This window comes from Mastomys coucha, unplaced genomic scaffold, assembly GCF_008632895.1.
Source record: "Mastomys coucha isolate ucsf_1 unplaced genomic scaffold, UCSF_Mcou_1 pScaffold5, whole genome shotgun sequence".
In the NCBI taxonomy this organism is placed as follows: Eukaryota; Metazoa; Chordata; class Mammalia; order Rodentia; family Muridae; genus Mastomys; species Mastomys coucha.
In genome coordinates this window covers 118,245,960-118,259,952 of record NW_022196911.1, presented here as the reverse complement: position 1 = coordinate 118,259,952, position 13,993 = coordinate 118,245,960, and the positions used below count along the sequence as shown (strand labels likewise).

Sequence of the window (13,993 nt, the reverse complement as noted above, 5' to 3'; positions counted from 1 at the left end):
TGATGTGTAAAAATTATTTTCCCATCACCTCTGAATGGTTATAATAAAGAGATGATCAGCCTATAGCTAGGCAGGAGGAGAGGGGAGGCTGGACTTCTGATCTGACAGGGGGTCCCAAAGCGAGACAGAGGGGCTAGGAGAGGGCTAGGAGGATTCTTCATGAGCAGGTCACCAAGGGAGCAGCCATGAGGACACACAGGGAGCAGAGTGACCCAGGGCAAAACTCAGATGGCAAATAATGGGGCATGTGGCCAGGAAGTAGTCCAGACCAGCATGATTAGGTTAGAATAGATGAGTATCTGTCCAGCTATAGTGCTTGAAGCCTTTTAATAAATATTAGGCCACTGTGTCATTTATATGGGAACAGGAGGTTGTAGAAAAGCCCAGAATTAACACTTATACCCTACCTTACCGGTATCAAGCTTAGGTTCCACAACCCTTGGATTTCAGAACAGCACCTGCTGCTACCAGGAACCTCTGAAGTGCTGAATGTTTGCAAAAAGTAGTTTCCAGGTGTTGTGTGACAAAACTTTTCCTGGGGATATGGAACACACATAACTATTCACCCTTTGTCATGACAGACCAAAGTACAGATACCACCGAGTCCAATTTGGTGGACCAATGCATTTTATTGTCATTGCTTTCAGGAGTGGAAATGATTCAAAAGGCAGCTGCATCAGCAAGACCCGCCCCAGCATGGATGACAGCTCACAAAACTGGGCTTGGAGAGCACACTGCACAGCCTGCAGGCCACCCAACAGATTGGAGAGTGTCCTTTTTATGTGCCTCAGTTGGTCTAAACCTGTTCCAGGCAACTTGGCTGGCTTCTGCTTCTTTGAGGCAGCTCTTCTGGCCCCAGTCTTCTTTGCAGCTCAGCTTCCTATAGTCAGAGAGGGACTTTCTCAGCTTGTATTGTTTACTTTGGTAGGGAGGGACCTAGGGAATCTGATTAGTTTCAGGAGTTTCCTGAAGGTAGTTTTGAGTTGTTTACCTTTTGGTTTGAGGAGCTTCTCTGCAGGATGGAATGTTTCAATATCAGAGAAAACTGTTGCACAATACTAGGTCCGTCAAGAAGGGTTAGTCATGAAGATCGCTGGTCTGTTCTTAGGAGGACTTGAGTTTAATTCCCAGCACCAACATGTTGGTTCATAACCATCTGGAACTCCAGTTCTAGGGGATCCAGCACCCTCTTCTGGCCTCCACAGCTAACACACAGTACATATACATATATGCATGCAGAACATTCTTATACATTAAAGAAAACATATTTTTAAGAATGTCTACACATATTGTGTCGGAGGATACATCTAAAAAGTATCTTTCTTGCTGCAAAAGATTACAGGAGGTGAGATACATGCAGCTGCAGCCTGCTGCAAACACCTTGTACTGCAAAGGTGTAGACACTACCTGTGTTTTCCTGATCTTCAGCCCACTCTGGAGCTAGAATGCTACTTACTACTAAGTCATTTGAAATGAAACTAATCTCCACACAGTAACTCTGGGAGACCATTAGGTCTTTGAAAACGAATCCTCACATTGCTTTGGTCAGACTTAAAGATAAGGTTGTATTTCTACTCATTTAGTGCTATTTGCCCCTGGCTTTTCAGATAAGATGCAATTTCAGTAAAAATATCATACATGATAAAAATATCATAAAAATAAAAATATAAAAATAAAAAATAAAAAAATATGGTAAAAATATCATACATGATTTCCTAGCTTTGCTTTGTAACAAGCTACCGAATACTTTGCATTTGATCTAATTTTTTTAGATTTATTTTATTTATTTTATGTGTATGAGTACACTGTAGCTGTACAGATGGCTGTGAGCCATCATGTGTGTGACTGCTGGGAATTGGACTCAGGACCTCTTCCGGCCCCGCCCTGCTCACTCCCGCCCCACTTACTCCTGCCCCTGCTCACTCTGCCCAGCTCGCTCCAGCTTAATTCACTGTAGCTGTCTTCAGACGCACCAGAAGAGGGCGTCAAATCTCATTACGGGTGGTTGTGAGCCACTATGTGGTTGCTGGGATCTGAACTCAGGACCTTCGGAAGAGCAGTCAGTGCTCTTACCGCTGAGCCATCTCTCCAGCCCTTGATCTAATTTTTAAAAGAGAACTTATTTTTCTGTGAAAGAGGTGCTCATAGACACACCCAAAAACCTTAGTTAAGAGCACTTAAGAGTAGTAACCTGAGCGGGTTAGTCCAGGTAAAAGGGGAAGTGTACTGCTAGACAAAGCACACCTATTTTACAGAGCTCCTGTGGTTTTTTTTTGTTTGTTTGTGTTTTTATCACTGCTTACCTTCTCTATGCGAGGTGAGTTAAAGAACTCTCACAGTGACCCACAAAGGTTCTATCATAGCTCTGTTCCAGCTACATGGAAGAGGGCGAACACCCTGTCTATACAGGCAGGAAAAAGTTTGGCATTGCCTAGAACAGGCTGTAGAAAGAGGTATCTTCAGAACTTAAGCTGTTAAGATGGCTAAGGGTACTCAGGTCCTTTGCTTAACTGCCGGGGACAATGTAGATTCTTTCCTTTTCGGGAGGGGAGAAAAAGCAGGTCAGGTCACTGTTTTCTACTGAGGAAAGTATTTTAATGGATAGGCACTAGCCCTGAGCAGGAAACTAGGCTCGGCAATTAAGAGCACTAGTTGCTCTTGCAGAGACATAGTTTTGAGTCCCAGGACCTGCCTGGTGGCTCACAACTGTCTGTAATTCCAGTTTCAGAGGATCTGGCACTCTCTTCTGACCTTCATAGGCACAAGGGAGGCATGTGGTACACACACATACATGCAGGCAAAACACTCATATACATAAAATAAATTAACCAAAGTTTTGAAAAGCACTGCAGTCTAAAGGTTTGCTGAGAGCTCTTGCTATATTTTTTTTCCCTTTGAGACAAGGTTTCTCTGTATAGCGCTCTTGCTATTTTTAAATTACATTTTATTTTGTGCATGTGTTGGGGGTGTGGGTGTGTATGCGCCATAGCCTAAATGTTAGGAGGTCAGGGGATAACTTGTGGGAGTAGGTTCTTTCCTTGACACCATGTGGGTCCCAGGGCTCAAAGTCAGGTTCTAAGGCTTGGCAGCGACTGCCTTTATCCGTTGAGCCATCTCTTCCACCCATCTCCTGCTATTTTTAAATGTGGAAACTCTTGAGGGCTACTTGGTGCCAAGGCCAGTGGGTGACCTCAGTGTCACCCCTCACAAATGGAGGGTGTGGATGATCAAAATATACCATCTTAAAATATATTTCTAGTTGTATGATGACCATTCAGAGAAACTGCAGACACAAGCATAAGTCAGAAAAGCACTGTTTGGAAAGGAAATGGACATGGGTTATCTACATTAAGCAATCAAGTGTTTTATCTATATCTAGGTTCCATGCAGTACAGAGATTGTCACCTGTCTTTTGGAAGTAATTTAGTGAAACCTTTCGGTTCTGGGGGACTCCTAACTTTGGGACTCCTACAGTTCATAGAACACTTCCTTCCCTTGTCACCCCACCCCCACCCCCCACCCCCGCCAGGAGCCCCTCGGGACGATGAATCTCTGTGTAGCACAGGAACTCAACTATCTGGCTTTGACTAGGTGTCATGCGTCCGAATGCAGTCCACACCAGTGCCTTGGGTCCATAAGAACTATCTACCATTGCCTCACTCCAGACAGACCCAGTCCAGACCAGCGAACCTTCCTCCGGGAGGGGGTCCTTCCTCCTTGTCTGGAGCAGTCAGACCAAACAGGATTCTGATGAAATGTCTCCTGTTTGTTTTAAACTTACTGGCATTTTCCTTTTTAAAGTTATAGGCCCAACCTGTGGTCGAATTTTTAAGTAACCACCTACTTGCACAGGGTGGCGCCCCTCACAAGTTCCCCCGCGCTGAAATATTATTATAACATTAATTTGGCTGTGGACTTCAGTTTGCGATTTTTTTCCGTCAGGTGGGGCAGGACAACTTCCGCAGGCCAAGAAGCCGCAGAGACAAATGAGAACTACAAGGGCGGACAGCCAGGAGCGCCCACGGACTCCGGAAGCCCAACCTTTTGCTCGGTCAGGCCCCGCCCACACAGCACAGCCCACCCCGAACCCCTCGCCCTAGCTGCTCAAGCCGAGAACCGCGGCTAGCCCGTCCCGCTCCTGTTCTCTAGAGTCTCTTCCCCTAGTTAACAGACAGGCCGCCTCACTGGGCACTCTGCTCGAAGTACCGCCTTCCCTCACTGACTGATGTGTCTCTACACCAATAGAACGTGTCTATGCACCCCACCGTTAAGGCTCGACACCTACCCTAAGTCCGGCAGGGGCAGGCCACTAGCCTTAGCGAGCCACGTGGCTCTGCACCAATCGGAAGTGGTCCAGTCTGTGCATCGTCTCCTGGAGATTGCTGAGCACGCTTTGGCCTCCTAGGCAGAACTGCGATTGCAGGAAAAGGGCAGCGAAGCCGCGCTATGCAGCTATCCGAGGACGCCACAATGCGCGGCCCGCTGGCCCTAGTGGTAGGTATGGCCGGGTGAGACACGGTCCCGCACTCTTGTCCCTTCTGTTGCTGTTTCTCCTTCCCTCCACAGTAGTCATCCTGTCTCGGGCTCTCAGCAGCTAGGTTTCATGTATGCTGCCACGGGTTCAGGAACCTCAAGTTGGAGGGTTTCCACCATTCCATTTCGAGGTGGACATGTGTACAGATGGAGCTCCTGTCCGAGCTCCTACGGTAGACTAACCTACACAACCTACCTTCCCATCACTCTAGCACCCCTCCTCCCTCCTCCCCGGTCGCCAGCACGCCACACCTATCTTAGTACCTAGCAGGTGAGTTAGATGTCAGAGGCCAGGACACATTAAGTATGTTTCACAGGCATAGCGCCAAATGATTTTATTTTTCATTCCAGTCTTACTGAAATTGGAAACTGGTAAACCAAGGCCTTTGTCAGAAATGCATATTGTTTTTATGTTGTGAGGTCTGTAGCTCTGGCTGGCCCGAAGAACATGCAGCCGAGGATGACCTTGAAACCTCCTGCATCCAAGTTACACTTACTGATAACAAATGAGTCTAACACACTTCTTCAAATTAAGATCTCGTAGGTCTTGAGAAAATTAAAAATGTTCTTTTCCTTTACAAAGGGCCGGGAAGCAACTCTGACATGAATGTGTAAGACCCTAGGTTCAATCTCTGTATTTTTTATTCAAAAAATAAAAAAGTCTTTAAGCAGCATGTTTTCAGAATAAACACAAACAGGATAGAATGCCACTTTTGAATCATCAGCTCCTCAAAGAGCATTTTATTTGTAAAGAACTTGTAAGAACTTCAACACTCCTGTATAAGTGTCTTATAACATGTTCATATTCAGTGATTTAAAGTATATGTAAGTGGTCTCTATGGTGACCTACGTAGATATTGTCAATATTATATGTAAGTCTTGTCTGTAAAGATTATATAGCTATCATCTGTGTTGTATATAACTATGTAACATGTACTTAATATGTGTATGTTCACATCTACCTAACCTATTGGTTTTCCTGCTCAGAAACATGTCCAATTTTCTTTTTTTCACATTAATTCAAGGGTGAGGCCAACTGTTAATTTCTGTGGCTATTCTTTGCTGTTCACTATATTATATAAAATTGAGACAGTTCCTATGACATTGTTCTTTTGGTTATCAGGTTTCAGTGATTCTTATTCCATACTGCTTTAGAAATTTTTTTGGTTTTGGTTTTGGTTTTTTTTTTTGTTTTTGGTTTTTTCAAGACAGGGTTTCTCTGTGTAGCCCTGGCTGTCCTGGAACTCACTCTGTAGACCAGGCTGGCTTTGAACTCAGAAATCTGCCTGCCTCTGCCTCCCAAGTGCTAGGATTAAAGACGTGCACCACCACTGCCCGGCTGCTTTAGAAACTTTTGACTTTGTGAGACTCCCTGAGCAAAAGTGCTGGTACCTGAATTCAAATGTAGAACAAAGATTGAGGGCCTCTCCAAGCCCTCTTGGTCCAGTTTGGCTATGCTATGAAGGGGTCACTCTGTCAAGAGTCTGGTTACAGAGCAGGAGATAGATGTTTAACCAGAACGATGATGCTTTTGCCTAGTGATTAAACTCATGAATCTACCATTGAACTAGGGGGTCATACACATACAATAACAAGAATAAATGGAACAGTTTTTAAAAGCATCAAGAACCTAATGGGTACCTAAGACCTATTGAATATTATGGACCAAATGAATGCCAAGAGCTTAGAGAGGAGAAATAGACATTTTTGGTTTGTTGGGCATGCCCTATCATGAGGCATGGTTCTCTACCTGAAGGCCAGGTCTCATCTTGTGGGAGAGACATTTCATGGACACTGAAGGGAGTGCAGCTCCCCATGGTGGTTTGTTAACTCATCTCTCTGGATTCTAGTCTATTATCCTCCCGGTGCACAACGCTGAACAGTGGCTGGATGAGTGCTTGGTATCTGTTTTGCAGCAAGACTTTGAAGGCACCATGGAGCTCTCTGTTTTTAATGATGCCAGCAAGGTATTTACGGGCCGACTGTTGGGTGATTCAATACTTTACAGAACACATTTGAGGGACATTTCCTGACCTGCTGTGTCATACTTGCAGGACAAGTCTAGGGCCATCATTGAAAAATGGAAGATGAAACTGGAAGATTCTGGCATCTCTGTAGTCATTGGAGGCCATGACTCTCCTTCTCCCAGAGGAGGTAACATATTAAATTGTAATTATGGTTTCTTAGCAACCTACAAACTTTAATGATTTCATATTGCTACAATCTGGAGAAAAGTATCCTGGTTAAAAAAAAGCATCCTGGTGAAAAATAACGTCCTGGTAATCTCCAGGTCTGGTGATTAGGTCTGTTGCCTACTAAGAACCGAGTGGGCCTCAGTGTCTGTCAGTCAGTCAGTCTGTCCATGTCTGTGTCTGTCTGTCTCTTTCTCTTTCTCTCTCTCTCTCTCTCTCCACACACACACACACACACACACACACACACACACACACACACACACACACACACAGCGGGCTGACCTAGAACTCACCGAGATCTGTCTGCTTCTGCCTACCACTGCCTCCCATTCAGTCAGTTTCTCCTTCTTTGGTAAAGATTTATTGTTGTCTCTGTGTTTGCATCCACTCCCAATTTGTAGGTGGAGCCTAATCCATGTGTGAGTTTTAGGAGGTGTTATTTTTGAGAGGTGATAGGGTCATGGGGGTGGAGATTCATGAATGGAAATAGGATTAGTGCTTTATGGAAGAGGCCCCAAATAATCCTTTACCCTTCTCATATGTGAGGATAAAAGGGAAATAACCTCAGTGAATCAGGAAACCCTCATCAGATACCGAATCTGCTTGTGCTTTGATCTTGGATATGTGACTCTCTCTTAAGTGCATGGGTTACTCTGGTTCAAGGCAATCACCAATGTAGTTCATGTTTATAATTCCTTAAGCACAGTTTTATTAATATTCATCTATTGTAACATGCCAATACCTTATTCCTTATTAGAGAATAAATCAGTTGTACAATAAACTATTTTTTTTATCCAATTCATCAGTTGATGGGCTTTTCCACTTTTTGGAAATTTTTGTCAATGGTGTCATTACAAATACTTGTGTACAAGTTTTTGTTTGAACACTGAGTTTGCAACTATTTTAAATACATGAACATTGTTTTTCAAATTTATTGAGCATATGCCTTATAATTTTATATTTTCTAACTTGAGGACCCACCAAACTGTTGGTCTCAGTATAGTACTAATTTACACTTTCCAGTAGGTCCCATTTACTCATATCCTGGCTGTTATTTTCTTTTGTGATTACTACTGTAGCTTTTCTAGTGAGTGTGAGGTATTTGATTGTGGTATGTTTGCGTTTCCAAATGGCTAATGATGTTGAGCGTTGCACTCACATTCTGGCTGTGTGTCTTTGGAGCAACTCACTGTCCATTGTTTCTTTGAGCTATCGACACTCATTTCTTTTCATTGCTGAGCTATAGAAACTGTGTCTGTATGGCATACCAGAGCATCATTAGATGTATAATTTCCATACACTTCCTTATATTCTTTGGATTCTTTTTTTTAGCCTCTTGTGGTAGCTACCTGTGGTGTACAAAAGTTTACAGTTGATGAAATCCAGTTTAGTTTTTCTTCATGGCATGTCTTTTGGTATCAGTATCTCAAACAACCATTGCTACATCAAAGTAGCAAAGAAATTACTCCTTTTTTACTTTAGAGATTTTTATTCTTTTAGCTCTCATATTTAGTCTTCAGTCTATTGTAAGTTAATTCTTATAAATGACAGAACTTAATTTTTATATGTTATACTTTATATTTTATATGTTTATATTTTATATGTTATGTTATACTCTGACTAAACATCGTTTTTGAAGAATCTGTAGGTGTTATCTTATTTCAACACTATTGAGTTTTTTTTTTAACGTTTATGGGTGTATGTCTACCATATGAGTGTGCCTGGTGCCCACGAAGGCCAAAGAGAGTGTCAGATTCCTGGAGATGAGTTACAGGCTCTTGTCAGCTGCCACCTAGGTGCTGTGAATTGAACTTTGGACCTCTGGAAGTGCAGTTGGTATTCTTAACCACAGAGCCATCTCTCGAATCATTAACAGCTCTTTTGCACTTACTCCCCCGCCCCACCTCTCTCTTGGTTTTTCAATATGGAGTTTCTCTTTGTAGCCCTGGCTGTCCTAGAACTCGCTGTATAGATCAGGCTGGTCTCAGACTCAGAGATCTGTCTGCCTCCCAAATGCTGGAAGTAGAGATATGTGCCATCATGCCTGTCATCAACAGCTTTCTAAGAGACTTTTTTATCCAGATGGTTGACTTGAGACTTTTGCCAGGCATCAGTTAACAGTACGAGCTCACTTTTGGACTGTTTTCCACTGGTCTGTATGGCCATTCTTATGCCCATACCATGCTTTTGACCATTGTAGCTTTTTGTATTATTTTCTGTTCATCTTTGTTACATATACAAGCAAACACTCAATCATTGGTATATGTTCTCAGCCAAATAAATTGTTTTCTTAATTTCCTACTTGGACTGCTCATTTTTCTTATTGTTGATACTGTAGATCTTACAGCTTTGATTAATTTGTTTATTTGCACAAAAATTTTTTTAAAAAATAGTGCCATGTATTAACAGAAATAGAGGTAGTTTTCCTTCTGAATGGGATGTGTGTCTGTGTGTGCACGTGCGCGCGTGCGCGCACGTGTGTGTGTGTGTGTGTGTGTGTGTGTGTGTGTGTGTGTGTGTGTATGCATGTCTACATGTTCGTGAGTGTAGAGGCTAGATGTTCACCATCATTCTTCACCTTATTTTTTGGGACAAGGTCTCTGTACTGGCTGGTTTTGTGTGTCAAGTTGACACAAGCTGGAGTTATCACAGAAAAAAGAGCTTCCCTTGAGGAAATGCCTCCATGAGATCCAGCTGTAAGGCATTTTCTCAATTAGTGGTCAAGGGTGGGAGAGCCCATTGTGAGTGGTGCCATCTCTGGGCTGGTAGTCCTGGGTTCTATAAGAAAGCAAGCTGAGCAACCCAGAGGAAGCAATCCAATAAGCACCACTCCTCCATGGCCTCTGCATCAGCTCCTGCCTTCAAGTTCTTGCCCTGTGTGAGTTCCTGTTCTGATTTCCTTTGGTGGTGAACAGCAATGTGGAAGTGTAAGCTGAATAAACCCTTTCCTCCTCAACTTGCTTCTTGGTCATGGCGTTTTGCGCCGGAATACAAACCCTGACTAGGACAGCCTCTTCCTAAACCAGGTAGATGTTCACTGACTGGGCAAGACTAGTTGGCTAATGCTCTTTCTGGCTAATCCCCCAAGGCTAAGATTATAGATAGATAGCACCATGCGCTGCTTTTTATGTGGGTAGTAGAGATACAGTTTCTCATGGTTGTATGGAAGCAGTTTGCTAACTGAGCTATTTCCCCATCTCTTTTTAAAGATTTTTCTTTTAGACAAGTTTTCACTGTGCAAATCAGGCTAGCTTAGAACTTTTGTTTGTTTGTTTGTTTTGTTTTTTTTTTTCAAGACAGGATTTCTCTGTATAGCCCTGGCTGTCCTGGAACTCACTCTGTAGACCAGACTGGCTTCGAACTCAGAAATCCGCCTGCCTCTGCCTCCCAATCCTCTGCTGGGATTAAAGGTGTGAGCCGCTGCACCTGGCTTTAATTAAGGATTTTTGTATGTGTGTTCATAAGGGATGTTGTTTTTGGTCTCCAGTTCTTACACTATTTTTTGGTGGCTTTGATGTCAGGAATTCTGGCCTCTAGAACAGCTTAGGGAGGGGGTATGTATCCTAATTTTTGGAAACATTTAAGAAGGACTAGTGTTAATTCTCTTGTTTGGTAGAATTCATTGGTGAAACCATTGGATCCTGGGCTTATTTCTCTGCTTTGTTCCTGAGTCCTCACTTTTCAGTCTGTATGTGAGGAGTTTCCCTTCTTCTCTCAGGTTCCTGACACTGTCCAGAGTTTCCACCCCTAACCCTTCTAGCACTTGGCAGGGCTGGTAGTGTGATGTATTTCAGTGGTTTGGGTCTTCCCTTTTTTTGCCCATCTAGCTATATTGGTTTACTCCAAGGCTCTCTGGTCATAATTTTTGTCTTTTTGATTGCTGCATCTATTTATCAGTATAATGAATGATGTTGGGTTTTGTTTGTTTACTTGTTTCTTAAAATAATTTAGGAATAAAATTGGTTTTGTCTTGTATTTGCACAGCCACCCAGCTTTTTTTGTGATTAGTGTGCATGGGATGTTTTTTTACGTGCTGTCTTTCAGCTCATTGTGTGCCTTTGGATCTCTTACAACATTTAGTGGAGTCATTTTTAAATTTGTTATTGTTTTGAGACAGTCTCTAACTGTGTAACTCAGGCTGGCCTTGACCTTGGGATTCTCTCACCTCAGTTTCTCCAAATTCTGAGATGTAATTCTGTAGATGTAAGCTGTCTAGATGAGTACTTTTTTAAATTACTCATTAGCCAGGCAGTGGTAGTACATTCCTTTAATCCCAGAACTTGGGAGACAGAGGCAGTTTAATCTCTGTGAGTTCGAGGCCAGCATGGTAACAGAGCAAGTTCCAGGACAGCCAGGGCTACACAGAGAAACTCTGTCTGAAAAAACCTAAATAAATAAGTAAATAAATAAATTGTTCTGCCTCTATTTACTTTTTAATTAGAGAATTTAATCCATTTAAATATAACTGTACTTCGCCTATAAGGAGGACACTTGCTGTTAACTGTTCTGATTTCTCAATGTCTTCTCTTGTGTTTACTTGTTCCTTGGTATTCTGTTTGATTCCCTTATTTCCTTTTATGTGTTTGTAATTAGTTAATATAGGGATTATAAAGTCATCTCATCATTTTAGCTTCAGTTCCTCACACCTCTCAATTCCTTACTTGATGTTACAAAAATGACATCTTTGTTGTATGTCTGTAGGTACATTTATAAATTGTATAAATGTACCACAGAGGTACATTTATAAATTGTGCCTATTGACATAGATTATGTTGTCCTGTGTATCATCTTATAAGTCATATTGCAAATATATACAGATCAAAATAAGACATGCTGACTTTTTTATACTTGCCTATGCTACAGCTTATGGGTACTAGTCACATTCTTTATTAATTTCATTTTATTTATGTATATGGGCATTGAGCATGTGTGTGTGTTTGGGCATCTTGTGCATGCCTAGTACCATCAAAGGCCACAAGAGGGCATCAGAGTCCTCGGACTTGGAGTTACTAACAGTTGTCAGCCACTTTATGGGTGCTGGGAATTGAACCCAGTACCTTTGGAAGAATAGCCAGTGCTCTTAATGGCTGAGCCATCTATCTCTCAAGCCCCAACAGATACAGTTTCTATAGGTTATAATATTAATAATATATTGCTTACATATACTAACATAATATTAATAATATATTGCTTACATTGTCTTATACTATTGCCAGTGTTTGAGTGAGGTGGGGGGAAGAGTTTTGAGAGCCAGTGTGCATGCCATGGCAATGGTGTGAAGATCAGAGGACAACTTTTAGACGTTGATTCTCACCTTGTACTCCAACGTAGCTGGCTCACAAGCTTCTGGGTGATTCTCCTTTCTCTGCCTCCCATTTGGCCATAGGAGTGCTGGGATTATACATACACACCATTGTATCTAGCTTCATTTATTTCTCTTTTTATTTTTAAGAGGAGTAAACTTTTTTCCAAAAGCTCTCTGAGTTGGTTGCCTTAGGGTTATTGTTCAGAGACCACATCCTTCATCTTCATTGGACTCCTCCATCTCTTCCTTGTCAGTAGGCTTGGCTAGGGCTCCAGTAACAGCAATGATGGCAGCAGCCACAGGGATAACAGCCACAAATGCAGTTGGGTCAGTCAAGAATTGACCCTTTTCAGAAAGTGGGAGGTCTACTCAGTCTCCAAAGACAAAGCCAGGACCTGCTGGTACTCATTGCATAGCACTGAGGCAAACGCCACATAAATACCTTCCCAAAGAAGGAGCAATATGGTTTCTAATGTGATATCAACCACTCTGGGGTTGTACACGCTGCCACTGTTAAACACCTGCTGTTTGATCAACCCAACTATGTATCACCTAAAGTTTCAGCAGTGTCCCCCAGAGATTCTAGTGTTAATGCCTAAAGCCTGGAGGAAGGAGGTTTTCTTGCGCCCAGGACCAGTGTTCTGGGACCACAATAACTTTACAGGGGTAGTGGTCCTGTGCAGGTGACAGCTTGAATCTTATTGGCCAACAGCTTGTCCTCCATCTCATTGAGGTCTTTTTTCTTGTTTAACACAAAGCCCAAATTTCAACAATGAAGCAACTGTTTCTCAAGAGCTGAATTGTTTTCCAGATGCCCTTGGGATGGCTTTGGGCATCATACTGTTCTTGACCGTTAGCACCACAGCCTTCCCTGAGAGCAAGATCTGCTGGAGCCTGCATTTTCTACCCCACAATGAAGCATTTTGGATGATTACCTAAATGTTAGGTCATCTTAAGGAAGTAGTTGGATTTCCATGTTGCCCAGCCCTTCCTGGGTATTATGGCAGTATATCAGAGGTTGCCATGAAAGGTTAAAAGATTATGTCACTCTAATGAGTATACCTAGCCAGGTAACTGCATTTGGCTTCTTGCATGGGTTCTGGGGAGCACAAACCTACCTGTGAGTCACCTCCCTCCCCACTTGGCACCGTACACAATTGCTAAGTCTGTTAGTAGAAGAAAAGAGAAAAGCTATGTATTCACATTATCTTTTATAATTATGTATTTAGCACTTACTGGTGCTGTGGTTTTGAATGAATTGAGAATTTGCCAATTTTTTCAGCCTTAAGAGCTTTAGGATTTCTCTAAGGCTGATTTGCTATCAACAGATTCTCTCAACTTTAGTTTATCTGGGAATGTCTTCATTTCTTTCACTTTTTAGAATGAGAATCTTGGGTGCCAGTCTTCTTCCTTCTTCCTGTGATGCATGCTTCTGGCCTTCTCATGTCTGACAGTAAACCAGCTGTTAGCTACATTGAGGTTTCCTTCTGTCTTAGTTAGCTTCCACTGTCAACTTGACAGTGCCTAGAATCACCTCAGAAGGGATTCTCTACTGAAGAATTGCCCAGATTAGTTTGATCTAAAGGATTTGTCTGTGAGGGATCTCCTTAGGTGTTAATTGCTGGAGGAGGGCTCGGCTCACTGTGAATGACCCTGTTCCCTGGGCTGTAGAAGGAAACTAGCTGAACAGAAGCCAGGGAATGCCAGCAGGCAGTGCCCCTCTAAGGCATAAGCTTTGAGCTCCTGCTTGATTTCTGCACTGACTTCCCATAGTGAGGGACTGTGACCTGGAAGTATAAATCAAATAAAGCCTTTTATCTTCTAATTGTTTTTGGTCAGAGTGTTTTTTATCTCAGGAACAGAAAAGCAGAACAGTCCTGGGAGGGATTTTCTTAGATATTTTCTTTATTTACATGTAAATTTCTCCATTCCCAGTTTCCCCTCCAGAAAACAAAGAAAC

The 13,993-nt window shown here is 42.5% G+C and overlaps 1 protein-coding gene and 1 long non-coding RNA gene across 6 annotated transcripts in view; one reads left to right on the top strand and one right to left on the bottom strand.

Annotated features, from left to right (window-relative positions):
- Positions 1 to 609: 609 nt before the first annotated feature.
- On the bottom strand, positions 610 to 4,399 carry LOC116077802. 2 transcript variants are annotated; one of them, XR_004113337.1, is made up of 3 exons: positions 4,286 to 4,398; positions 992 to 1,205; positions 610 to 880 (listed from the first exon to the last, which is right to left on the bottom strand). It is a non-coding gene; the product is annotated as an uncharacterized LOC116077802 (long non-coding RNA). The 2 variants fall into 2 exon arrangements; XR_004113338.1 differs by lacking the exon at positions 992 to 1,205 and having other exon boundaries at positions 4,286 to 4,399.
- B3gntl1 (UDP-GlcNAc:betaGal beta-1,3-N-acetylglucosaminyltransferase like 1) overlaps positions 4,380 to 13,993 on the top strand; it is a 67,897-nt gene continuing 58,283 nt past the window's right edge. For all 4 annotated transcript variants that reach the window (XM_031352604.1, XM_031352603.1, XM_031352601.1 and 1 more), the window contains exons 1-3: positions 4,380 to 4,494; positions 6,384 to 6,500; positions 6,588 to 6,687. In XM_031352604.1, coding sequence (XP_031208464.1) covers positions 4,447 to 4,494; positions 6,384 to 6,500; positions 6,588 to 6,687 — 265 coding nt within the window. In that variant the 5' untranslated portion in view covers positions 4,380 to 4,446. The remainder of the gene's footprint in view (positions 4,495 to 6,383; positions 6,501 to 6,587; positions 6,688 to 13,993) is intronic.